This window comes from Alligator mississippiensis, chromosome 5 (genome assembly GCF_030867095.1).
Source record: "Alligator mississippiensis isolate rAllMis1 chromosome 5, rAllMis1, whole genome shotgun sequence".
In the NCBI taxonomy this organism is placed as follows: domain Eukaryota; kingdom Metazoa; phylum Chordata; order Crocodylia; family Alligatoridae; genus Alligator; species Alligator mississippiensis.
The window spans coordinates 72,455,756-72,477,080 of record NC_081828.1 but is presented as its reverse complement, the minus strand read 5'-3'; the positions used below and the strand labels follow the sequence as shown (position 1 = coordinate 72,477,080).

General features: G+C 43.3%; 1 protein-coding gene across 1 annotated transcript in view; it reads left to right on the top strand.

The window, feature by feature from the left end:
• The window catches only part of LOC106739102 (pancreatic alpha-amylase), a 35,623-nt gene extending 14,978 nt beyond the window's left edge, over positions 1-20,645 (top strand). Inside the window, exons 2-11 of the mRNA XM_059728450.1 lie at positions 9,153-9,367; positions 10,085-10,231; positions 10,430-10,627; positions 12,635-12,865; positions 13,738-13,871; positions 13,967-14,089; positions 14,177-14,276; positions 14,544-14,665; positions 14,793-14,918; positions 20,133-20,645. Coding sequence (XP_059584433.1) covers positions 9,200-9,367; positions 10,085-10,231; positions 10,430-10,627; positions 12,635-12,865; positions 13,738-13,871; positions 13,967-14,089; positions 14,177-14,276; positions 14,544-14,665; positions 14,793-14,918; positions 20,133-20,322 — 1,539 coding nt within the window. The 5' untranslated portion in view covers positions 9,153-9,199 and the 3' untranslated portion in view covers positions 20,323-20,645. The remainder of the gene's footprint in view (positions 1-9,152; positions 9,368-10,084; positions 10,232-10,429; positions 10,628-12,634; positions 12,866-13,737; positions 13,872-13,966; positions 14,090-14,176; positions 14,277-14,543; positions 14,666-14,792; positions 14,919-20,132) is intronic.
• The last annotated feature ends 680 nt before the right edge of the window (positions 20,646-21,325 follow it).

The following is a 21,325-nucleotide window of genomic DNA, read 5'->3' as shown; positions in this document are numbered from 1 at the left end:
GGGTTATAGAACAGACAAGACTATTATTTGTCAGAGCTATTTTATTTGCTAGAAAAGTTGAAAGGTGTGGAGAGATTGACAGAAAAAAAGGGGAGAGTCTTTTGGTTAAGGTAACTGCCTGCAGCCTTGGAGAACTGGATTCTATACCTGCTTCAGCCATGGAGTGTCTATATGATGTTGGGTAAGACACTTAAAGCAAACTTTTCCCAGCTGGTGGCTGATTGTATGTTGCTTGTATTCTGGGTACATGGCTTGAGACCTTACCATCGATTTGCAAATGTGATGAACACTCACAACCACTGCTTACGTCAGTAGGAACTGTACTTTGAACACATACAGTGCTATATGAATATTCTGAAATTGTTGTCCCAGATTAGGCATCCAAAATGATGGTAATAGGTTGGTCCTTCTTGTGCTTGCAGCAGTGGGACTTTGCTGGGCACAATATAATCCACATACAAAGCCTGGGAGGATTTCTATTGTCCACCTATTTGAATTATGTTGGGGTGATATTGTTCTTGACTGTGAACACTATTTAAAATCTCAATTTAAAAATCTCTGTACCTGAGTTCTAATCTGTAAAATGGAGATAGCAGCAATTGCCACATTTTACAAGGAGTTTTGTAAAGGTTAATTACTTAATGTTTCAAATGCAGCATAGAAACTCCCACAAAGTAAAAAAAATTATCTTCAGAATAGGGTTTGAATATCATGGAATAAACAAAGTTTAAGGTTTTGCACCAAACAATGAAGAGGAAATTAGTTCTGATATTTTCCAATTCTAACTCTTAAGGGATTTTAGTTGCAAACTCAATGATATTACAGTAAAAGCTGTGTTAACTAGCATGAGCAGGGTAAGGGGGGTGCTGGGTATCTAAAAATTCTGGTTATCTGAGGAAGGGGTTTTCAACCTTTTTGAAAACCCCTGTGGAGGGGGGGGGGGGAGGCGGGGAAAGGGTTGGCAGCAGCTGCACACGGAGCAGTGACAACACAGGGTGGTGGGTGGCAGCAGTGGCTATGTGCAAGCTTTCCCACGACGTCTGGCCAGCCTGATGGAAATTCCAGTTAATAGAGTATTCCGAATAGTAGAATGCCAGTTAACACAGCTTTTACTGTATTAGAACACTAGCCAAAGTACCCGGCTTCACATGGGTTGCAGTAATCAAATTTTAGTTTTATAAATAAAATATTTTCATTCTATCTTATTTCCCTCTAATAAAAAGCTGTGTGTATGTGTTTAGTTTTGTACCCTATTTTACTTGTGTGATACAGCTTGACACTGTGAGCTTTTGGTCATACCAAAAACCTATAAAAGTTGAACATTTGAAAGTATTAAACAACTGAATTGTGAGGTAGAATTATTTATTTACTTTGTAAGATTTTAGCATAGCACTGAGGATTTCACATCACATTTTTCTATCCCAGTTTATGACAGTGTTTGACACTTGTGCCAAGATGAAAAGGTTTTTGCCATTGCCAACTCTGGAACAATCAACATAGAGTTGGCCATAAAAGCATGTGCTTCACAGGTTGAGGCCAACAACTTGAGTGATTGTCCCTGTGCCTTATCTTTCCCTTGTTGATGAGATTCATTAATGCCTTCACTTTTTGTCGGAATACTCTTGCCAGCAAATCATGCCGATCCTGTGGTTTTTGGCCTGGCATCAATTCATTAGCCACTTCCGCCCAAGCTGGGTTGCAGGTGAAGGTAATGAGATCAGCGCAGCCTTAGTTTCACACGCATGTCATGGCATCCTGAGTGCGCTGATGCATGTAGCAAGGCCCACCTGTGAAACTGGAAGGCAAGATGACCAACTGGCCAACATTGGCAGCATCTCCGTCATTGTTCATGGCATCCCTTACGTGAACATAGTTTTCAGCTCTGAGTTTCTCTTGGTTCATTCCAATGAATCTCAACCTTTCTGCTTCAATTTTGGCATACATGTCCACAGAAATTGGTGGAAGAGAACTTTGGATCACAAGATGTGATTGAAACTTCTAGCTTGCAGCATCGTCCTGCAGGCATAAAAGTCCATGGCAGAAATCTTTTGAGTTGGCAGCCCTGTTGCTGGGTCTGTTTGTCACAGTTCAAATGGTAGCTATCATCACTCTGCCAGAAAATTAGGGGATACTGAAGTGCATCATATGATCAGTGTGTCTCAGCAATTCTCTGGAGTGAGTTGTTCCTGAGTTGCAACACAATGTCTCAATTGCCATGTTGTTCACCAGCCAGAATGACAGCCACTTCTGATGTTGTGGGTGCATTGAAGTGCCACTCATGCTCACCAACTGGAGTTTCGTCTGCATGAATGACAACATTATACTCTGGAGTCATCTTCTCCATGGTATACTTGAAACTGTGAACATAGTTGTTTTCCTTGTGAAGCATGTCTTGCAACTGCAACACCATTTTGGTACAAATACATTAGAATTTAGACATGATGCCTGTTTGCAAAGTGCTCAACATGGCTTGCAAATGGCTTCTGCACTAGCTTCTGCACATAGGTTGAAGCCTGCTTTACACATAAAACTTCACGACCATACATTCTCAGTGACCTAGAGTTACACGGAGGTAAGGGGTTACTAAAGGACATTAAGTTTGCCGCAGTTCCTTCTGTTAAAAACACCACAGGTGCTATAACATAACCCATAATAAGTTGAGCATAGCTGTTTGAACTTAAACATCCTGTGGAAACTTAGACGTAACCATGGGAACTTTGACAGCTTGCGGAAACTTAGACAAAACAGTAGAAGCTTGTAGAAGCTGTAAGACTGCCAATAGTTGCATGACACGCTAAGGTTCTTTGTTTAGGTAAGCTATAAAAGGGACCCCCGGACCAAACCCGGGGTCGACTTAGCTTTGGGCGACTAGCCCCTTTGTCGATCTGTTTGCGCAAACAATAAACTTGAAATGGACCCAGCCTAAGTGTGTGTGACTCTCTCCTTGAGGTAATTGGAAAGGCCTCCATGGGCACGAAACTAGCCGTTTGGGCAACACCATCTGCAGGTTGGTTTGAATGACATTGTTGCAGTGCTGTTCAGCCTGCTTTGTATTGTCACCCATAAAGTAGATCTGCAGGAATTTGGGCTCTTCATTTGGGGGTGGCATCAGACTGCCAATCCAATGATAAACCTGGCCCTGCACTTTAAATGTGGGCATGTAGCCATATTCTCTGATGTCTTTTGTAGTGCCAAAAGGTGTCATTTGGAAGCATGAGTTATATCTTGTAATGTTGCTTTGGAAATGATGTGCATCTGGAGTGCTGCATGTCAACAATGTATGAAGGGGCTCAGGAGGATCATTCATTTGGGGCAGTTGAACCTTGCCACTGTTGCAGCATATCCCTGGAGCTTCTCCTTTCCATCTCATTGCAAGGAAGTGGCTGCAAGAAGTCGCCATTTAGCCAATTGCAACTAATGGGTTAGAACCGTAATTCAAGGCTGGATTGTAGAAGAATGCAGAGTTTTCTTTTTCCCTCCAGGGCCAGTTCCTGACTGCAGCCATTGCTGCTCTGTTTGCAACTTGCTGTGCAGGAGTTTCAGTTGTTCTGGATGCAGCCATTGCTGCTCTGTTTGTTTCTTGTCTTGCAACTTGCTGCTCTGGAGTCTCAGCTGCTCTGGCTGCAACTTTTGCAAGTCAAATTTTGGCAAGTTTGCTTCTTGTAGCTTGCCTTTTAGGGGGTTGTGAGAGGCATTCCCTATTCAGTCCCTGAGAAGGCCCAGTAGAGTTTTCTCCCTGGACCTTCTTTAAGCCTTCACTCCACCTGCAGGTACTCCCAGGTCCTGTTAACCAGCGCCAACCACAGCCCTTAGGGCAATACTCTGAAATGCAGAGCCTTCTCCTGCTGTACCGGTTAAACTTGGCCAGGAGCTTTGAGCTTTGCTAAAGAATGTTTTGCACATGCAAATTTGTTCTACTTCCTGGGGCTGACCTGTCACAGAGGGTTATGTAGTATAGATCCAAAAAAAAAAAAAGCCAAATAAAAAAAATTGCACCCAGGTGCATGCCCCCAGGGCCCCCTTAGTATGCATGCAAAGTTTCAGGTTTCTAAGTATCATGGTCTTGGAGCTATGGCACTCGCATGCACGCACGCACGCACGCCCTTTTATTAATATAGATAATATTTGTGTTAGAAATCTCTCTCTGTCTCTCTCTCTGTATGTGTGTGTATATACACACACAGAGGTTTCCCTTGCTTTATGAGGGTTCTGTATGTGTGAATTTGCTCTGATGAGATAACCCTTTTTATACCAAAAAATCATTATACAGTAAAAGCTCCGGTAACCGGCACCTTACAAGCCGGCATGCTGTGTTAACCAGCATGCCGGCTTGTAAGGTAAAGTGAAACCGGAAGTGCCCATTGTGGCACTTCTGGTTTCTCCAACCCTCTGTGTCCCGGGGCAAAGCAGCCTGCACTGCCAAGCCGCCATGGCCCAGGGGCATAACAGGCTGTGGGGGGCCTGCCTCCCCCCAGATACGACGGGAGGAGCAGCGGCCCAAACAGGCAAGGATGCCTTTTCAGGCCACTCAGTTAACTGGCATATTTTGTTATCTGGCATCCCCCATTCCCAGGGGATGCTGGATAACAGAGCTTTTACAATATGTGAGGTAAATTTACTCCTATGCAATCAGTGTGGTGGAAGCCCATAGTCAGCTGCTTTGTGTGGTGCACTGTGGGAGTGATACGCACCAAAATATAGTCTTCTGTGTGGATCTGTGTTCCTTTCTTGTTGTCTGCAACATGTATTTCTGTAGTTGCCATCCCTATTATGATAGTGCCCTGTGCTTGTGTGTACCATGTTGGTGAGTACCAAAATTGTCTTGTAAAAGTTGTAGAAATGGGTCTGGGGGTCAGTACAGTCAAGGTCTTGGAATGTATCCCTATTTGTTACATTGTAAAGTGGATTCCCTACATGTGAATTTGGCTTATGCACCATTTTCCAGGAACATGTACAGCATAAAGCGAAGGAAACACACACACACACACACACACGTGTGAATTGTCTGTCAAGAATGACTGGGGTGGTGGGTGGGGATGGAGCGCCACCACCCATCACCTCTGCTGCCACCTCCCAGAAGCAGGGGGTGGGGGCACAGAATCTTGCACATGGCCGCTGCTGCCACCCACCACTCCGTGCTGCTGTTGCTCTTCATTCGACCATATCCCCTGCTGATGTCCAGCCCCGTATCCCCCCCTACCCATTCTGTGCCCAGCCCTGCACCACCCCTTCCCCTCACTCTGTGAATGGCCCTGCACTACCTCTCCCCCAAGAAGTGGCAGCAGCACAGGGTGGTGAGTGGTAGTGCTCTGTCCCCACCCGTCCTGCCCATCATTCTTGATGGGCATTCTTGATGAAGCACTGGCTGGAGCCACACCCCACAGGGAGCCATGACCTCCAAGAGCATTTCAGACAGACAGATGGACTGAGCCCTTAGATAGATAGATAGATAGATAGAGGTGTGTGTGTGTGTGTGTGTGTGTGTGTGTGTGTGTGTGTGTGTGTGTGTGTATTTACACAATTACACCCCCCCCCAAATTTTATGTTCGGGTACCCATGCATAAGAGAATGCAAGTACAGACTATCTCAGATGTTGTATCCTGTTACTCTTTCACAATATGACAGGCAATATGATAATCAATCAGCTCCTCTCTTTCTTTGCTTGACTTTCCTTTGCTAGCACTAAAGTATCACTTTTCTGTCTAGGCCTCATCAGGGAGCATAACCATAATCCAATCAAAATTGTCCAAGTTGTAGGTCTCCCCTCAAGGTGAGGAAAGAATGGAACCTGGATCAACCACTTATTGGGAAAATGTTCTAACCACAAGGCTGTTATATAAAATGTAGGGGTACCACTACAGCACCCTCACCATTAAAAGAAAATGACCATGACATCATTTTGTGAGGACCCTAAACCTGTCTCTGCCAGCTATGCTTAGGGAATGCCTACTAGGCTGTGCCAGTGAGGTGACTTAAGCATTCTTCTGCCTTACGTTTGGATCTCAGTCATGTTTAGGTATGCAATGGTTTTGAGATGAGCAGATTAGGGTGGGCACAGAAGTACAGTGCCAGATCTCTAGGGAGCCTAAAGACAAATAGAGAAATGTCTCCAGGGTAAGGCAGTAACTGTTCAGTAATTTATAGAAATCTCAATTCAGCCTAAAGGCCTGGCCATACAGTACATTTAACCTTGCATAATTTACATGAGTTTTATAAACTAGTGAAAAGTATAGTGGCATCTGTAACAACCAGCCAGTTATCCAGAATAGAGGCTTGCGATTAGGTGTTGGTACAACACTAAATGGTAATTAGCCATGTTAGTCTGAAGTCAGGCAGAAGGCAGGGTAGAGGTGCAACTTATAGACTAACAGAATCAGAGAGATGCATAAACTTTTGTGAGCAAGAGCTCACTTGATTGCATCTGATGAAGTAAGCTTTTGCTCATGAAAGTTTATTCATCTCTGAATCCGTTACTCTATAACAGGGATGTCAAAATATGGCCCATGGCTGGATCCAGCTCATGGAGCTATATGATCTGGCCTGTGGGTCACTGGATTGGTCCTGACCCAACACATGGCATGGGAGGTGAGGGTGGGATCCAGTATCCATTGGCCCTGGGGCTCACTGTGCCCATGGCATGTGGGCTGGCTTTGGCACTGCATGCGGTGAATCAACTGGCCCTGTGCCACAGGAACTCCACAGGGGCTTGGCCTCAGTCTGGCCCACAGACTAGTTCAGGGATGCTTATCTGGCCTGCAGGGCCAGATGAATTTGACATTCCTAGTCTAGAAGATGCACCTCTATCCTGTCTTCGAGATGACAAGGATAAGGTAATAGCTTACAGCAAAATCTTCTATGTTGGCCAAGAAAATACTTGAAGTTTACATCACTTTTAATCTTATAATACAACCACCATACTGGATAATTGTGTAGTGTGAAATGCCTGCTCTGTGCATGTCCTTTCCATAGCATCTGATGAAGTGAGTTTTTGCTCATGAAAGCATCTTTAATTCAGTTAGTCTACAAGGTACATCTCTACCCCGCCTTCCACCTGACTTTAGACTAACTCAGCTATCTACGTCCTATCAATATCGAGTTTGTCGTTTTATTATTCTGTGTGGGAGACGGCTGCCTGTAATAGTTCATTAGAAAAAAAGGCACTGAGGTCTGTATTTCAATGAGGGGGCTGAAGATGATAGGTTTCATTTTCAGCCTCCTCACTGAGATACAGACCTCAGTGCCTTCTTCCCTTGCTTATTCTGAGGTAAAATCTTATCTTTGCTAGGATTTTACCAGAGACTGTATCTTATAACATATGTCTATTCGTAATGCCTATTTTTTTGCAGTTCTTTCCTTTTTTGTCTCCTTGTGACAAGGTATTTAGCAGAATTCTCAGTTTCATTGGAATCTGACAGGCTATGCCATGAGTGCTCCTGCTATGGCATTGTACTTTCAGCCTCTGGGCTGTCAATCTTAGTACCTGCACCACTCCAGCCCTAATTTTTTGCAAGGAAGACTTAAAATGTGTCTCTGAGATTCATGAATTATATGACAGCTGTCTCTGCAGTATCACTGCAGCTGATATGCACTGCTACTTCCTTTATTGTTCTTTGTTCTTTCCACACTTAGGATAAAACTGGCTCTCTTTCTGAAAAGTGACATCTTTTTTCAAACACAAAGTATTGGATTACAGCAGAGGTTCTGGATGGAATTATGTGGTCTGTGTTATGCAGATGATCAGACAAGGTGATCGAATGGAACCCTTTTGTCCTTGAATTCTTTGAATTCATAGTTCCCTTTATATGTCAGGAAGATATCAGCTAGGTAGTCAATATTTACCAAAGTCACTTTGAACTCTTTCTTTTGGTTCTAACAAATTATTCTTACCTCATAAATAAGGAAAAAATAATAATGAACTTAAGGTCTATAGCCTATACCCAATATCAATTTTGCAGCATTCAGTGCTACCAAATAATAAAGCAATTTCTTCAAGTTACTCGTAAAACATTTTTAAGGACGCAAGATATCCCCAGTGCTTCCCTGGGGCAGTGCAGTTTGCTTTTTCACTGGCATAATCTGCAAGGAGAGAGACAAAACTGGAATATTAATGATTCCTCATATCCTCTAAGGCTGAAGTGTAGCTAGGCATATTCTAATTCATATTTCTGATTTTGAATCAGGATAAGTCTTCTGTGGGAAACCCTGAATTTAGGACATAATCCAGCCCTATGCTTTGCACAGGTTGAGGTTGCAAATGAACTCGTGTATACAGTCACACACTTCCCCAAAGACCTCTGAAAAATCTGTTTCCACTAGGTGCAGACAGACGAGCAGCTTTCCATTGTAACTCATGGCGCTTTGCAAGAAACATAATGAGTTATAACTATCCCCAGGACCCAACAGAACTTTGCTGCTGGGTCCCAGGGGCTGGGGAATCCAGCTGCTGGCTGCAAGCCTACAGCCAGTCTCTCCTAGCAAAGCCCTGCCCATCTCAGCCTCCCCCCCCCCCCCCCCCCCCCCAATCCTGGTGCTGTTTTAAAAATGGGAGAGGGGAAACGGTGCAGAGGGAACTTGTTCTGGGGGTTCCCCAGCTGGTGCTGGAGGGCGGGGTGGGTGGATTAAGCCCATCTCAGAGGCTCCAATCCACTTGCCCCATCCTCTAACATTGGCTGAAAAAAAACCCAGACCAAATGCCCTCTGCTCCTTTTCCTCTCTCCCATTCTGAAAAAAGTGCTGGGGCTGGAAGGTGGCACAGATGCTAGTTACTGAGAGTGTTCCATTTTGGAGCGTGGTTATAATTTTCGTGGGATTGGGCCCTTCAGATATTTTTGAATCGGGTCCTTTTAAAGTGCTCTGCAGCCATGCACTTCTGTATGGTCATGGCTGTAGAGAGATGTCAGGGGCCAGATCAAGTGAAAATTGTCACTTCTGTCTGTGCCTACTGTTACTAAAACACAATTGCAATAGAGAGCTCCAATTTGTGTAACAGTTATCATTAAAATGTATGTCTTTGTGAAAATATGTGATATCTTCAGCCTGAGCAATACAAATAAACTAGAAGAAATGACAGCTGGCCAATTAAACAACAACATGAAAAAATAACCAGTTGTGTGAAATATGCAAGCTGCAATGTGAACTGTGCCCTCTTGCAGGTCTATAAATAGCTAGAGAGCAGAGCACAGCTTCTCCTGAGATCACTATGAAGATCCTTCTTGTGCTTGCAGCTGTGGGACTTTGCTGGGCACAGTACAATCCACATACAAAGCCTGGGAGGACTTCTATTGTCCACCTATTTGAATGGCGCTGGGCTGATATTGCTCTTGAATGTGAACGCTATTTAGGACCTAATGGATTCGGTGGAGTTCAGGTATGTAGCCTTACATTAGTATGAAGTAAACTTGCTTCATAGTTGGCACAAATTTAAGATCAAAATATCCAGCTTACAAAGGGCATGCAGGAAGTTGAATGTATGTTGAAATGAGCAATAGAAGTAGTAATAGATGTTGATAAACAACATTTTGAAATCTTAAATTTTACTTAACTTTGTTGTGGGTTATCCACAAAAGTAAATATTTTCTGCTACATATTGCTGAATTTGAATGACCCCTGTAGTAATTTTATTTACTACAATTTTATTTTTTTAAAAGTCTTTATTTACTGTTGTCTCACATGCATTATTTCTTCAGCCAGGTGCATAAATACTCATTTTTATCAGGGTGTAATCCCATTATCATCCCAATTTTAAAAAGAATATTTTAATTTTTTTCAGCCTTCTAGGGTATATTTGCCATAGGAAAGCAGTCCCATACAGTCTTGGATACCTTTTGAGAGGAAGCCAGCTTCTTTAAATTCTTCTGAGTCTAATTTACATTGAGGATCCTGAGCACCTTCTGGATCAGGTGCTATGATGGTAAAACAGAGATTTGTCTGGATACTGATCTCATGCTTAAGGAAAGCAAGAGTAAAATGGGTGTGATACATATGTATTTGTGCTATTTATGTGTTGTGAAGCACTGAGCACCACTTCTGTAAGTGAGCAAACAAGCAATTAATAACTTATCAAGTGGCATAATTTCATTCACAGATATCTCCTCCAAGTGAAAATATTATAATTACTAACCCTTGGAGACCCTGGTGGGAAAGATACCAACCAGTCAGCTACAAGCTGTGCACACGATCTGGTAATGAGGATGAATTTCGAAACATGGTGACCAGATGCAACAATGTTGGAGTAAGTGCCTTTAAGTTCCTCCAATTTAAAATTAAATATGGCAAGAAATAATTACTTTAAGGTGAGAGGAGTTGCCTGCCCCATTCCTCTATCTCAAAGGAGTTGAAGAATATGAGGGACTATTAATGGGGGAATGGTTCAGGTTGTCATTTCAGTACCCTATATAAAGCAAACTAAAATGCAAGCATTGCTGTTTAGGTTCATATTTATGTGGATGCTGTAGTCAACCACATGTGCGGAGCTGGTGCTGGCTCTGGCAGTGGAGGTACTTGTGGAAGCTATTTCAATGCACAGACTGAAGATTTTCCTGCTGTGCCATTTTCAGGCTGGGATTTTAATGATGGCAAATGTAAAACTGGAAGTGGAGAAATTGAAAATTACAATGATCCTTATCAGGTACAAATGCATATTGATTGTTTAAAGAAAAGTGTTGTTGCCTTATCTGTTTGTACTTTGTGCCCCTTCTTTATTGCCTTTAGCTGTGGAAGATACATTAAGTTTTTTTCCATAATTCTAAATGTATGAAGATAGAAGACAGTCATTTTTTTCATATACTTAAGCTAGGCATATAAACAAACATGTTATTGAATAAATTCCAGGGTCCTGATTGCAGTTAGTGATCATAAGCTAAGCAGAGCAAATGTAGATGGCAATAACTATTGATAGTAGAAGTGAAGAGTGCTGCAGGTGGTGTTGCCAGTGAGTCAGTGAATCACACTTTTTCTTGTGTTATTGGATGTGTAAGGTCTACAGCCAAAATCTTTGATTTCTGGTGAATGTAACATTTTCTATAGCCCAAGTTTTAGCAGTCTTTTCACATAATCTTCTCCAAATTACACAGTGGAGCTCCTCTTCCTACATTTTCATGGTAGTTACATTTAGTTATTTATATATATTTTTTATTAAATGTATATGTTGCCCTTCCCAAAAAGCCTCAGGGTGGTTTACAATTAAAGACAAAGAGGGGGCAAAAAGGAACAGACTACCATATTAAAATAAGAGGGTACAACAAAGCAAACTTCCTCTCTAAAGTGCACAAAATTCAGATGCAGTCCACTCCTTTTTCTTCCCCTACCTCTGACCAAAGAGGGCATTTCCCACTTTCCCAACCCAGTCTCACTCCCCCACCCACATTCAATACCTTAGTAAAAAGAAAACCAAAATCCTGCCTCCCATCCCCGACTCACACCCAGGGAAGTCCCCCCACTTCTTACTGCTTCCCCAAGCCATATGTCCCTCTCTCAAATGGGGTTGTAGCTATCTCCAAAACCTACTGATCCTCTCTTCTGATCATGGAAATGAAGGGCTCCTATACACATGCAGAGAGTCTACTCTGATGCACTCTAATTGATTAATCAAGTCTGCTGGAGTGTGGTAACTACCATGCTGCAGCAGATTTTAGTGTCATGTGTATCAGCATCCCCACACTGAAAAATGGTGGAAGGGCACCTCAAAGCATGTTCGATGAGCTTTAGTTCAAAGCACCCTGCCACCATTTTTCAGTGCAGGGATGCTGATACATGTGAGGCTCTGGGCACATTAATGAGCTTGGCTCTCAGAGGTCATGTGGGGCTTGCAGTAGTGGTAGCATTCTCCTCACTACAAGGCCCACACCTTACAAGGCTTGCAGTGGTGGCAGTGTTCCCTCCTCTGCAAGCCCTACAGCTAATAATATAGCCCCTGATGTGAGCTTCTTAGCCAAAGATGCTGCCCCTGTTCAAGCCCCACAGCTGATGAGGCTTGCCGTGGTGGCAGTATTCTCCCTGCTGCCAGACCTGTAGCTGGTAAGACTCACAGCAGGGGCAGCACTGGGAACACTGCTGCCACTGCAAGCTTTGTCAGCTGCAGGGCTGGCAGGAAGTAGTACTCCCTGTGGCTGGGAGCTCCTCAGTTGATGGGGCTCCTAGCCACAGGGGCACACTTGGCTACGTGTTCAATTAATAGCATGATTAGAACAAGCCAGAAAGTTATTACATGTTTTTGTGGAATAATTTGCAGGGTATTACTTGTTTTATCACACCATTAATTGGTTGACTGTGTAGCTGGCCTGCAAGTTAAGGCTTGACTAAGTGTAACATGTAGAGGGGGCTTCCAAAAAGGTAAAAGAATACAATCAAACATCCCTTTCCTGTCTCTGTCCGCACTGAAGAGCAATGAGAAAAGGTGCTGACATTTTTGTATTTTCTGCCCTAAACTAAAAGAACAATACATTACAGTGTATGTTTCAGAGTTTTGACTTTCAGGGAATTCTATTCCAAATGGTTTTATCTTGTGGATTTCGCATGTACAATAAAATATGTTTGAATTTATGGATATAATGACAGATTTCTGTGTAATAATATGAATGAGTAACACTTTAGCAAATATTTAAAACAGCCCTAATGTCTAGGCTTTTTAAAACAGGTCCGTGACTGCCGCTTGGTTAGTCTTCTTGATCTTGCTCTGGAGAAAGACTACGTGCGCTCGAAAATTGCTGAATACATGAACTACCTTATTGATATTGGTGTAGCAGGCTTCAGAATTGATGCCTCCAAACATATGTGGCCTGGGGACATGAAGGCATTTTTAGACAAACTGAAAAATCTAAATACTCAATGGTTTTCTTCAGGATCAAAACCTTTTATTTATCAGGAGGTAAGCTAATTTTCTAAAGTTCAATATGAAGAGAAATGGGTTCTTCTACATAAATATAAATAAGATGCGGACTCAAACTTGCAAAGCATAAGGTGCTGAACACTGTTTTCAGAACAAAGTCTTATCTGAATTGACGCAAGGTTTTAGGGGTAAGTGTTCAGATCTCCAGTTTTACCTGATCATCAGTTTGGCCATACAAATGAGTTCTTCTGTTCTGAAATCAAGTAAGTGTGGAAGCCCCTGGGTTTTCTGCCTAAAAATACTTGTGTAGTCACTCTGAACTGGCACCAGTGATCGCACAAAGTGCAAGGAATTGGAGAATCAGAAAAAAAGATATTCTGTGTGGATATGGGGAGTTAAAAATCAAACATTCACATTAGGATGTTGATATAGGATAATTAGAATTTGAAGACTGAAGATTCTTTCAGAATATTTAGAGAAATATTCATGGTTTAAACATGCACATGGCTATGGGATTTTATTCTGAGGAGCAAACAGAAAGAGCATAAAAACAATTTTGTTTTCTTTTGCCCCTGAGCAAATAGTAAGTGCATTTTTCAAGTTTCAAGAGCAGATTTTTTTTCTTCCTTTTCTATTTTTTACAAGCAAGAACTAATAATTATGAATATCAAAACTAATTTTTTTAATTTTAAAGCACTCGGCCATATCACACTCAAAGTCCAGGACTTATGAAATGAAAAAGGTGCTTATTGGCATTATTGGATTGAATTTTGGTTGCTTTAGGTTGCAGAAATAAATGTTTAGTATCAAATAATCTATGTTCTATCTCTCTTACCTTGTTTTGAAATATTTAGTGTGCAACTCTTTAAGAGTAAACTGGAACATGGTAATGGATGTCTTAATTCAACCAGGTAATTGACTTAGGTGGAGAACCAATCAAAAGCAGCGAGTACTTTGGAAATGGCCGAGTGACGGAATTCAAATATAGTGCAAAACTGGGGACAGTCATACGGAAATGGAATGGAGAAAAGATGGCTTATTTAAGGTAAAAAAAAAAAAAATCTTTTACTCTAATCAGTACATTACAGCTTGCATAAATGATTATTTTCAAAGGATCTAACTCTTCCATTGTTTGCTTAGGAACTGGGGAGAAGGCTGGGGACTTATGCCTTCTGATAAAGCACTTGTCTTTGTGGATAATCATGACAACCAGAGAGGACATGGTGCAGGTGGAGCCTCTGTTTTAACTTTCTGGGATCCCAGGTAAAGGTCATCTGTGCGAACCTATCTTTCTTTTCTTTGTTTCCCATTCCTTATTCTCATTTCATTTTTTTTTATTTTTCACTTCAGACAATATAAAATGGCAACGGGCTTCATGCTTGCCCATCCTTATGGATTTACACGTGTGATGTCAAGTTTTTGGTGGCCCAGGGATTTCCAGAATGGAAAGGTAGGTTTCTATCGTTTGGAAATAAATTGAGTAGAATAAAATGGACCCCTGTGTGGAGGGACAGTACAGGACCTACACCCCACTTACATTCCACGAAAGGCCTTAGGACAGGATTAGAACTTGAGTGATTGTTGAGCCTTGCATTTCCTCTGTGTATGGGAATGACTTTTATTCTGAATGTTACAGCTGGCCTTACCACCCTTGCTAGCTGCCACCCACCATCCCCAGCAGATGAATTCAGTGTTTTATTTTTATGTTTAACAAAAGGATATTAATGATTGGGTGGGACCACCAAGCTTTGAGGATGGAACAACCAAACCTGTTACAATTAATCCAGATACCACTTGTGGAAATGACTGGGTCTGTGAACATAGATGGCGCCAAATAAGGTAGGACACAGTAGAGAGAACTTTAAATACAGGTGATATAGTTCCCCATATGTTTTTTTTTACCGGATGGTAGAGGTGTGGAGGGGATATTTTCATGATGGTCAAGTCCAGGCATTTCTTTTTTCAGGAACATGGTTATTTTCCGAAATGTGGTTGATGGACAACCTTTCTCCAACTGGTGGGACAATAATAGCAATCAAGTGGCCTTTGGACGTGGAAATAAAGGATTCATTGTCTTCAATAATGATGACTGGTAAGTAGATGAGGTGAAGTGGTTGAGAAGCAAGGTTATCCCCTGGCCATTAGAACCATCCAATAGTATCTACTACAACATTGTAATGGGGCCACTCATGATTCTTACCTGGTGTAAAAGAGAACTTCTGCATGATCAGGGTTGAAATAATGGGAAGGTCTGACATAGATGGATGTAGGGATAGGTCATAAAATAAACTGACTGAGAGCTGTGACAGGCATTACATTTCTTGCAATCTGTGTGTGAGTTACATGACTGGTCAGAGATTTGTTGAAGAACAAAGCAGTTTGTTAGAGGAAAAAAATGTCAGATCCTCTGCAAAATGGCAGGTCATCTTTGGGGTTCTGTGAAAATGTTATTGTCTTGGCAGTTGCAGTAATTTCTGAGACACCCACAGTCCCCTGATCTCATTCCCACCCCCCTCCACAAGAGGGAGGGATAGAGGGAGACTAGCTGGCTCTCTAATTTTCCACTTAGCAGTGACACGCTCCCTGTCTGATCTTACTGGGTCTTAGGCTGCCTGTGAGAAGGGATCTTTAAAAGCCATCCTGTGAGCACTTCTTGCAGGCAGCCCAAGACCTGGCAGGACCATGCAGGGGGACTGGAGAATCCAGCATCCAGTGGCAGTCTGTGACCCTGGGCTGTCTGTGTGCTGGGAACTCTGACGGGCATGCAAGTGTCCCAGAACCAGGGGGCACCCATTCCATCAGTACTCCCTGGTCCCAGGCTTCATATGGGCCAGAAACTTTAAAGGGTGCTTTCCTCAATCAGCAGTTGCCATTGCAGGAGCAGTTGATCAGGCAAGCCTATCATTAAATTTGTCTGGCTCACTGAAAGGCTCCCGTAGGGGTGGGGAGAGCTAAAGAGCAGATCCCTATTGCCCCCTGGCTAGAGGGTGTGCCTTTGTGGATATTTTGTCACCCTCCAGGCAGGAAGCTGTTCACATGAACCTGCTTATAGTGTTCAATATTGCTTATAATGCGCAATAATAAAAATAATATTGTCAGAGGCCTGAGAGTTATACAGCTGATGCTGGAAAGGTTAGTGGGAGGAGAGAGTCCTGAGCTTGGGTCAGGTTTGCTGTAAAGGTCTGGGGTGGGTCAAGATTCCCAGACTGGATTTCTTCAGAAAAGCGATTAGCAACCTTTCCTGAACTTGTGCTGGAATGACTTAGATCAGGTCAGAGATGGGCAGGAACTAGCACCCAGGCATTGCTACCCAGTCTCCCCCATCCTGCGTGGCAGAAGTGTTCACTGCTGCTGCTTTTCCCTGATGTGGCACGGGGAAGCTTCCTGTCACCGCCACTTCACCCCACCATGGCACTCCAGAAGCTCCCCTGCCACTGAATGCCGCCGAAGTCCTGGCTCTTCACATTGGATCCAGTTGTTCTTCAGGCCAGATCCAGCCCATGTTAACTGCCCAACTCTGCTTTAGGGGAATAACATGGAGACAGCCTTTGCATTGGTCTGTGCCATTCAACAAATAATTATAACTGTTGTGTGTCAACTTAAAACACTTCAATTAAATGCATACCTGCCTAAGTAGGCTGGATCATTCCCTCTCCCTCCTTCCCCCCCCCCCCCCCTCCCCAATAAGGCCTTCTGCCTCTCTGGACAGAGATCACAAAGACCCTACTGGAGTACCATTAGGACTCTAGGCTGTGATAAGCTCTGTGTTGTTCTTAGCTTTTTTTTGTTGGAAGTGCAGAAACAGGCCTGGGAAAACAGTCCTTAAGGAGAAGTCTTAAAGTCACTACTTTGACAGAAGAGAACTGGTCTGAAATTTCAGAAGAGGTGATTCAAAGAGATTATTTAGTATTAATATTAGATAACAGAATTTGAGTGTTAATAATTGGTTTATTATTGGAAAAGGCAAAAGTAAAGAAGATAATGAGGATCTAAACTGTAAAAGTGTGAAGTGCATATCAGAGTGAATTATCACAGCTAGTAAATGTCATGAGCTGCTCTGTTTAAGTTGTTTCTGTTATTCCTGTGGGCCTAAATCTGCCCTCATACATAAATTCATAGATGTACAATTCCTTTGGGCTTTAAGTGGAAAGTATACCTGTGATCAGGATGTATTTTCAGGAACTAAGTACAACTATCTTGTGATGAGTAGTTGGGGAACTCCCTGCCTTAGGGCATGCTTACACATTACAAGCAGCACATGCTAAACTCAAGGAATGTTAGGTTCTTGTTAAAATTAGTGCGCGCTGCAAGCAACCGCTTGTTCAGAGTTAAAACCGTCTAACTTACACAGCTCTGACCTACTACTAGAGGTCTGGATAGGAGCTGACAAGCTGCTCTGTGCCTGTTCTGTTCAGTTCTCTAGTGGCGGCATACACAAACACGCACATGCACAATACACACACACACACACAGTATGTACACACACAAGCACCACTTCCCCTCTCCCCCCACGCGCTCTCACACACCCATCCCAATTTGCCTTTGGAGAGTGAGCAGCACACCCAGAGACCTTATGGGTGGATGACATGGACAACTGCTCAGGGGCCCATTGTCAGGGGGTGCCACAAGCGCGTGTGTGTGTGCGTGCACACACACACACACACACACACACACACACACACACGTGTGAGCTTCCCACGTTCACAACAGAGCTCTATCCTCCCGCCTTGCCCCACAGTGGACAATCCCCAACTCCAGGCAGGAGTGGTATCCCACCCAACCTGCCCCCAGCCTCCATCCACTGCTCAGGAGGAGCCCAGCCAGGCATGTATAGGTGGGGTGGCACCTGCTCCAGTCTGCCCGCCTTGTTCCTGCACAGCAGCAGTGGTGTCTACCTGCCTGCACCATGCCCTTGTCAGCCTGCTTCTACCTCTGCCTGTAGCAGCAATACCAACTTAGGGAAGTGCCAAAATGCAAGTTTACCCAATGTGCAATTTTCTATAAGGCTATCCCTAAGCACACCTAGGCTAGGTACAGACATTACACATAAACTGGTTTGAGTGATTAGAAACTGATTTAAACCTGTAGCAGAACAGATATTCAGTGCACATAAATCAGTTTGAAAATGGCTGAAACTGGTTTGAAATAAACCTGGTTGAATGTAGTATCAGTCTTAACTGATTTGTCTCAAACTGGTTTATGCAATGTCTGTCCCAGACCCCTTGCTTGTTTAAGATAAACCAGAGTCCCCCAGCATCCCAGCATGCTCTCTGGGCTCAGCAGGGCTCTCTGCTCCACAGCACAGCTGGCCCCTCCCCTCTGCTCACTGGCTGCAGTTCTGGCAGAGACTTGCAGGCACAACAATGTGTGCCTGGTTTCCTTTTGCTTCTCCCCTCCCCTCCCCATTCTCTGCTAAGCAGGGCTCCCCCCCCCCGTCTCCTCTGCCTTACACAGACACTTCAGCATTAGCTAGCAGGTCACATGCTGGCTATGGTCCAGTTCATGCTGTGGCAAACAGCAATGTTGGCTTAGGGCTTTTTGGAGCTAATCAAAGCTCAGCTGGTAATGTTCTTCTGTTCCTTCTTTGTTTAAGAAAAGAACTAAGGATAGAGGTTGTTTGTTTTCTGATGGGGTGATAAATGTTGACAACAGAGCTGATAAATGCTCTGTTATCATGGAAAGGGGGGAAACCTCTCTCTAATCCTGCTGGGGCCTGGCCACACCACCTCAGCTCAGCTCTCTGGAAGGGAAAGGAGGGCTGCTCTAGTGTCCCCTGGCTTCTAAACTGAACCACTGCAGGCATGTACCTGCATTTCTGGGATGTCTGTGCACTTACAAAGGGATTCAGCCTAGCCAGGTTAGACTAACCTGCAAAGATTGAATCAGTTCAGGCTCAGGCTTTTTGAATGTCTGTCCCTAGTCTTGGGGTAGAGGAGGCAGCAGCAGCAATGGGAAGCCCATCCTGATTGGGATGGGTGCCACAGAGCCTGGGAGCATGCAGGGAGTACCTCCATTGCTGTTGCTAGGGGTGGTGGCAGCCAGAGGTGCATGCACATACATTCTCCACTATTGCCCCTTCTGTGGCAATAGGGGAGCTTCCTGCATGTTCCTAGACTCTGAACAGCCCTGTGCACTCAGGGACAGTGACCCTCGCATTGTCTGCTGCTTGGTGGCTAAAGGGAAGTCTGGAAATGGGGTATGTATGTGCTCAGGGGAATGTGTCCTGGGGCTCTGGGGGATGCATGCACATGTCCCACCAGCTCCCCCTGCAGCCAGGCAGTTCCCCATCCCACTTCTTTCCTCTCCTACTTCTCCTACATGATCCCATTGAGCCCCCCTGCAGCCCTGCAGCTCCCTGCTTCCCTCACTCACCAGCCTGCCACTCCACTGTCTGGGCTTTTACGGAGGTCAGAAGTGGGGCATCTGCCCAGGAAGACAGCTAGTCCACCTGGGAACAGTGCCTTCTGGGATACTGACAGATCACAAATTGGTTCTTTCACCTCTGTGGACCATTAGAAGTTAAGCAAAATTGAGCTGCCTAGAACAGTTCAAAGATAACCCTCACCTCAAGTAGCAAAGCTTTAAGATGTCTAGAGGGCACTTAGCACTCATTAATGATGTTGAATTTGCAATTTTTCAAGTTTTAAATGCCCTTAACATGAGCTAATTGTAATGTGTAATCTCACCTTCACTCATGTTGAGCAATCAAAACATTTAAATGTTCTGCAAGATGGGGCTATGTGATGTTCCTGTGACGCTGTCTGATCCCTTTGCATTGGTAATTATTATACTCAGTGCCATAGCAATGAAGTTTGGCGCCTGGGGCAAAGCCCATAGCTGCAGCCTGCCCTTGCCCCATGCACAGATCCAGGAGGCACATGCCTCCCCATGCTTGCCTGGGAAGTATATGCAGTGGCAGAAGCTGCACTTCCCCTGTCCCCACACCCACCCAAACAAGCTGCTCATGGCTCCGTCCCACACCCTGCTCTGGCTGGGCAATGCCTGTTGGTGTCCCTTTGCTTCGGTGCCCAGGGCAGTCGCCCCACTCCCCTCCCCACCCTTGCTATGACACTGATCACACTGTTTTTGAGTAGATTTATCAGTGCAGATTCAGGAAGCTTTTAGCTGCCACCAAGGGTGAAACACCAAATGCAGTAATATAATCCAAATCTCTTGCATTGTCATGCCATCCCAAGGGCTGCAGTCTAGAATAACAGTCAAAGCTCTTTATTAAAAATGAACTATATGTTCTGATGCCTGAAAAACTCATTCATTACATTTAAATCTTTTTTTTTTTTTTAAATAGGTACATGAATATCAATTTGAACACTGGCCTTCCTGCTGGAACTTACTGTGATGTTATTTCTGGGCAAAAGGAAGGGAACCACTGTACTGGAATACAAGTGCACATTGGTGCTGATGGAGTTGCTAATTTCCAAATTAGCAACCAGGCTGAAGATCCATTCATTGCAATTCATGTAGATGCTAAATTGTAATTCAAATTAGATGCATTTCTTCTCTTGGTTATGTACTTGTTCCTTTATCTTTTCTGCATTACACAATGATCCTTTAAATAGAATCTCTACCAAAAAAAATGTAATCAGAGCAAAAATATATTGCTTAAAAAAAATGTTATTTTAATGAAATAAATTGCAACTTCTGCACTGTCAGCAGATAATAACTAACAATGAGGCTAATGTATGTTCTTTTGAGGTAGTAGAAAAGCTATAGGAAGGAAAGGAAAAGAAAATGGACAACAATTTTGTGAATAAATTAATTTAATTTTTTTGCTATTATCAAAGATGATGTGCACACCTTATTAAATATATTTCCATTTGTTTAAAATAAAACACATTTTTCTTCCCTATAGTACATCATATTAACAAATCATCCTCATAGTTTATACATATTTATAAACCCATCTTTGGCAACTCTTCTTAATTATATTAATTAAATTCTTAACTGGAAACTCTTATTATTTGGTGTGGGGGAGGGAATTTTTAAATTGCTAGCTCCTGAAGTTATGCAATTTGATGAAGATCTCTCTACCTCTCATGGATTCAGAGAAACCTTGATTCAAACATATCCTACAGCTGTGTTTTTCAATTTTTTTAGATTCAAGACACCTCTGGTTAGACTCAAGGCACCTCTCATAAAATGCTAGCTCTTACAGTTCCTTCATTTTTTGATTACAGAAAAATAATAAAGCAATTCCTGTGTTGCAAAAAACTCAAAAGAAAACAATAGGTTCCAGAATGTTTTTGACACCATGAATTCCTATTTAGAATCTATTACCAGTAGTTGTGTGCACACCTAACAGTGGTAATAACAGCACCCTTCAAAGGGTCTCATAGCAACTCAGGGGTCATGTCTACATGTACAAATGCTCTGGGGTGGGTTTACTTCAGATCAGGCTTGTCCAACATATGGCCCGTGGGCTGCCACGCGGCCTGCTAAGCCATTTTCTGAGGCCCGAGGTGCTGCAATGGGAAACGAAAG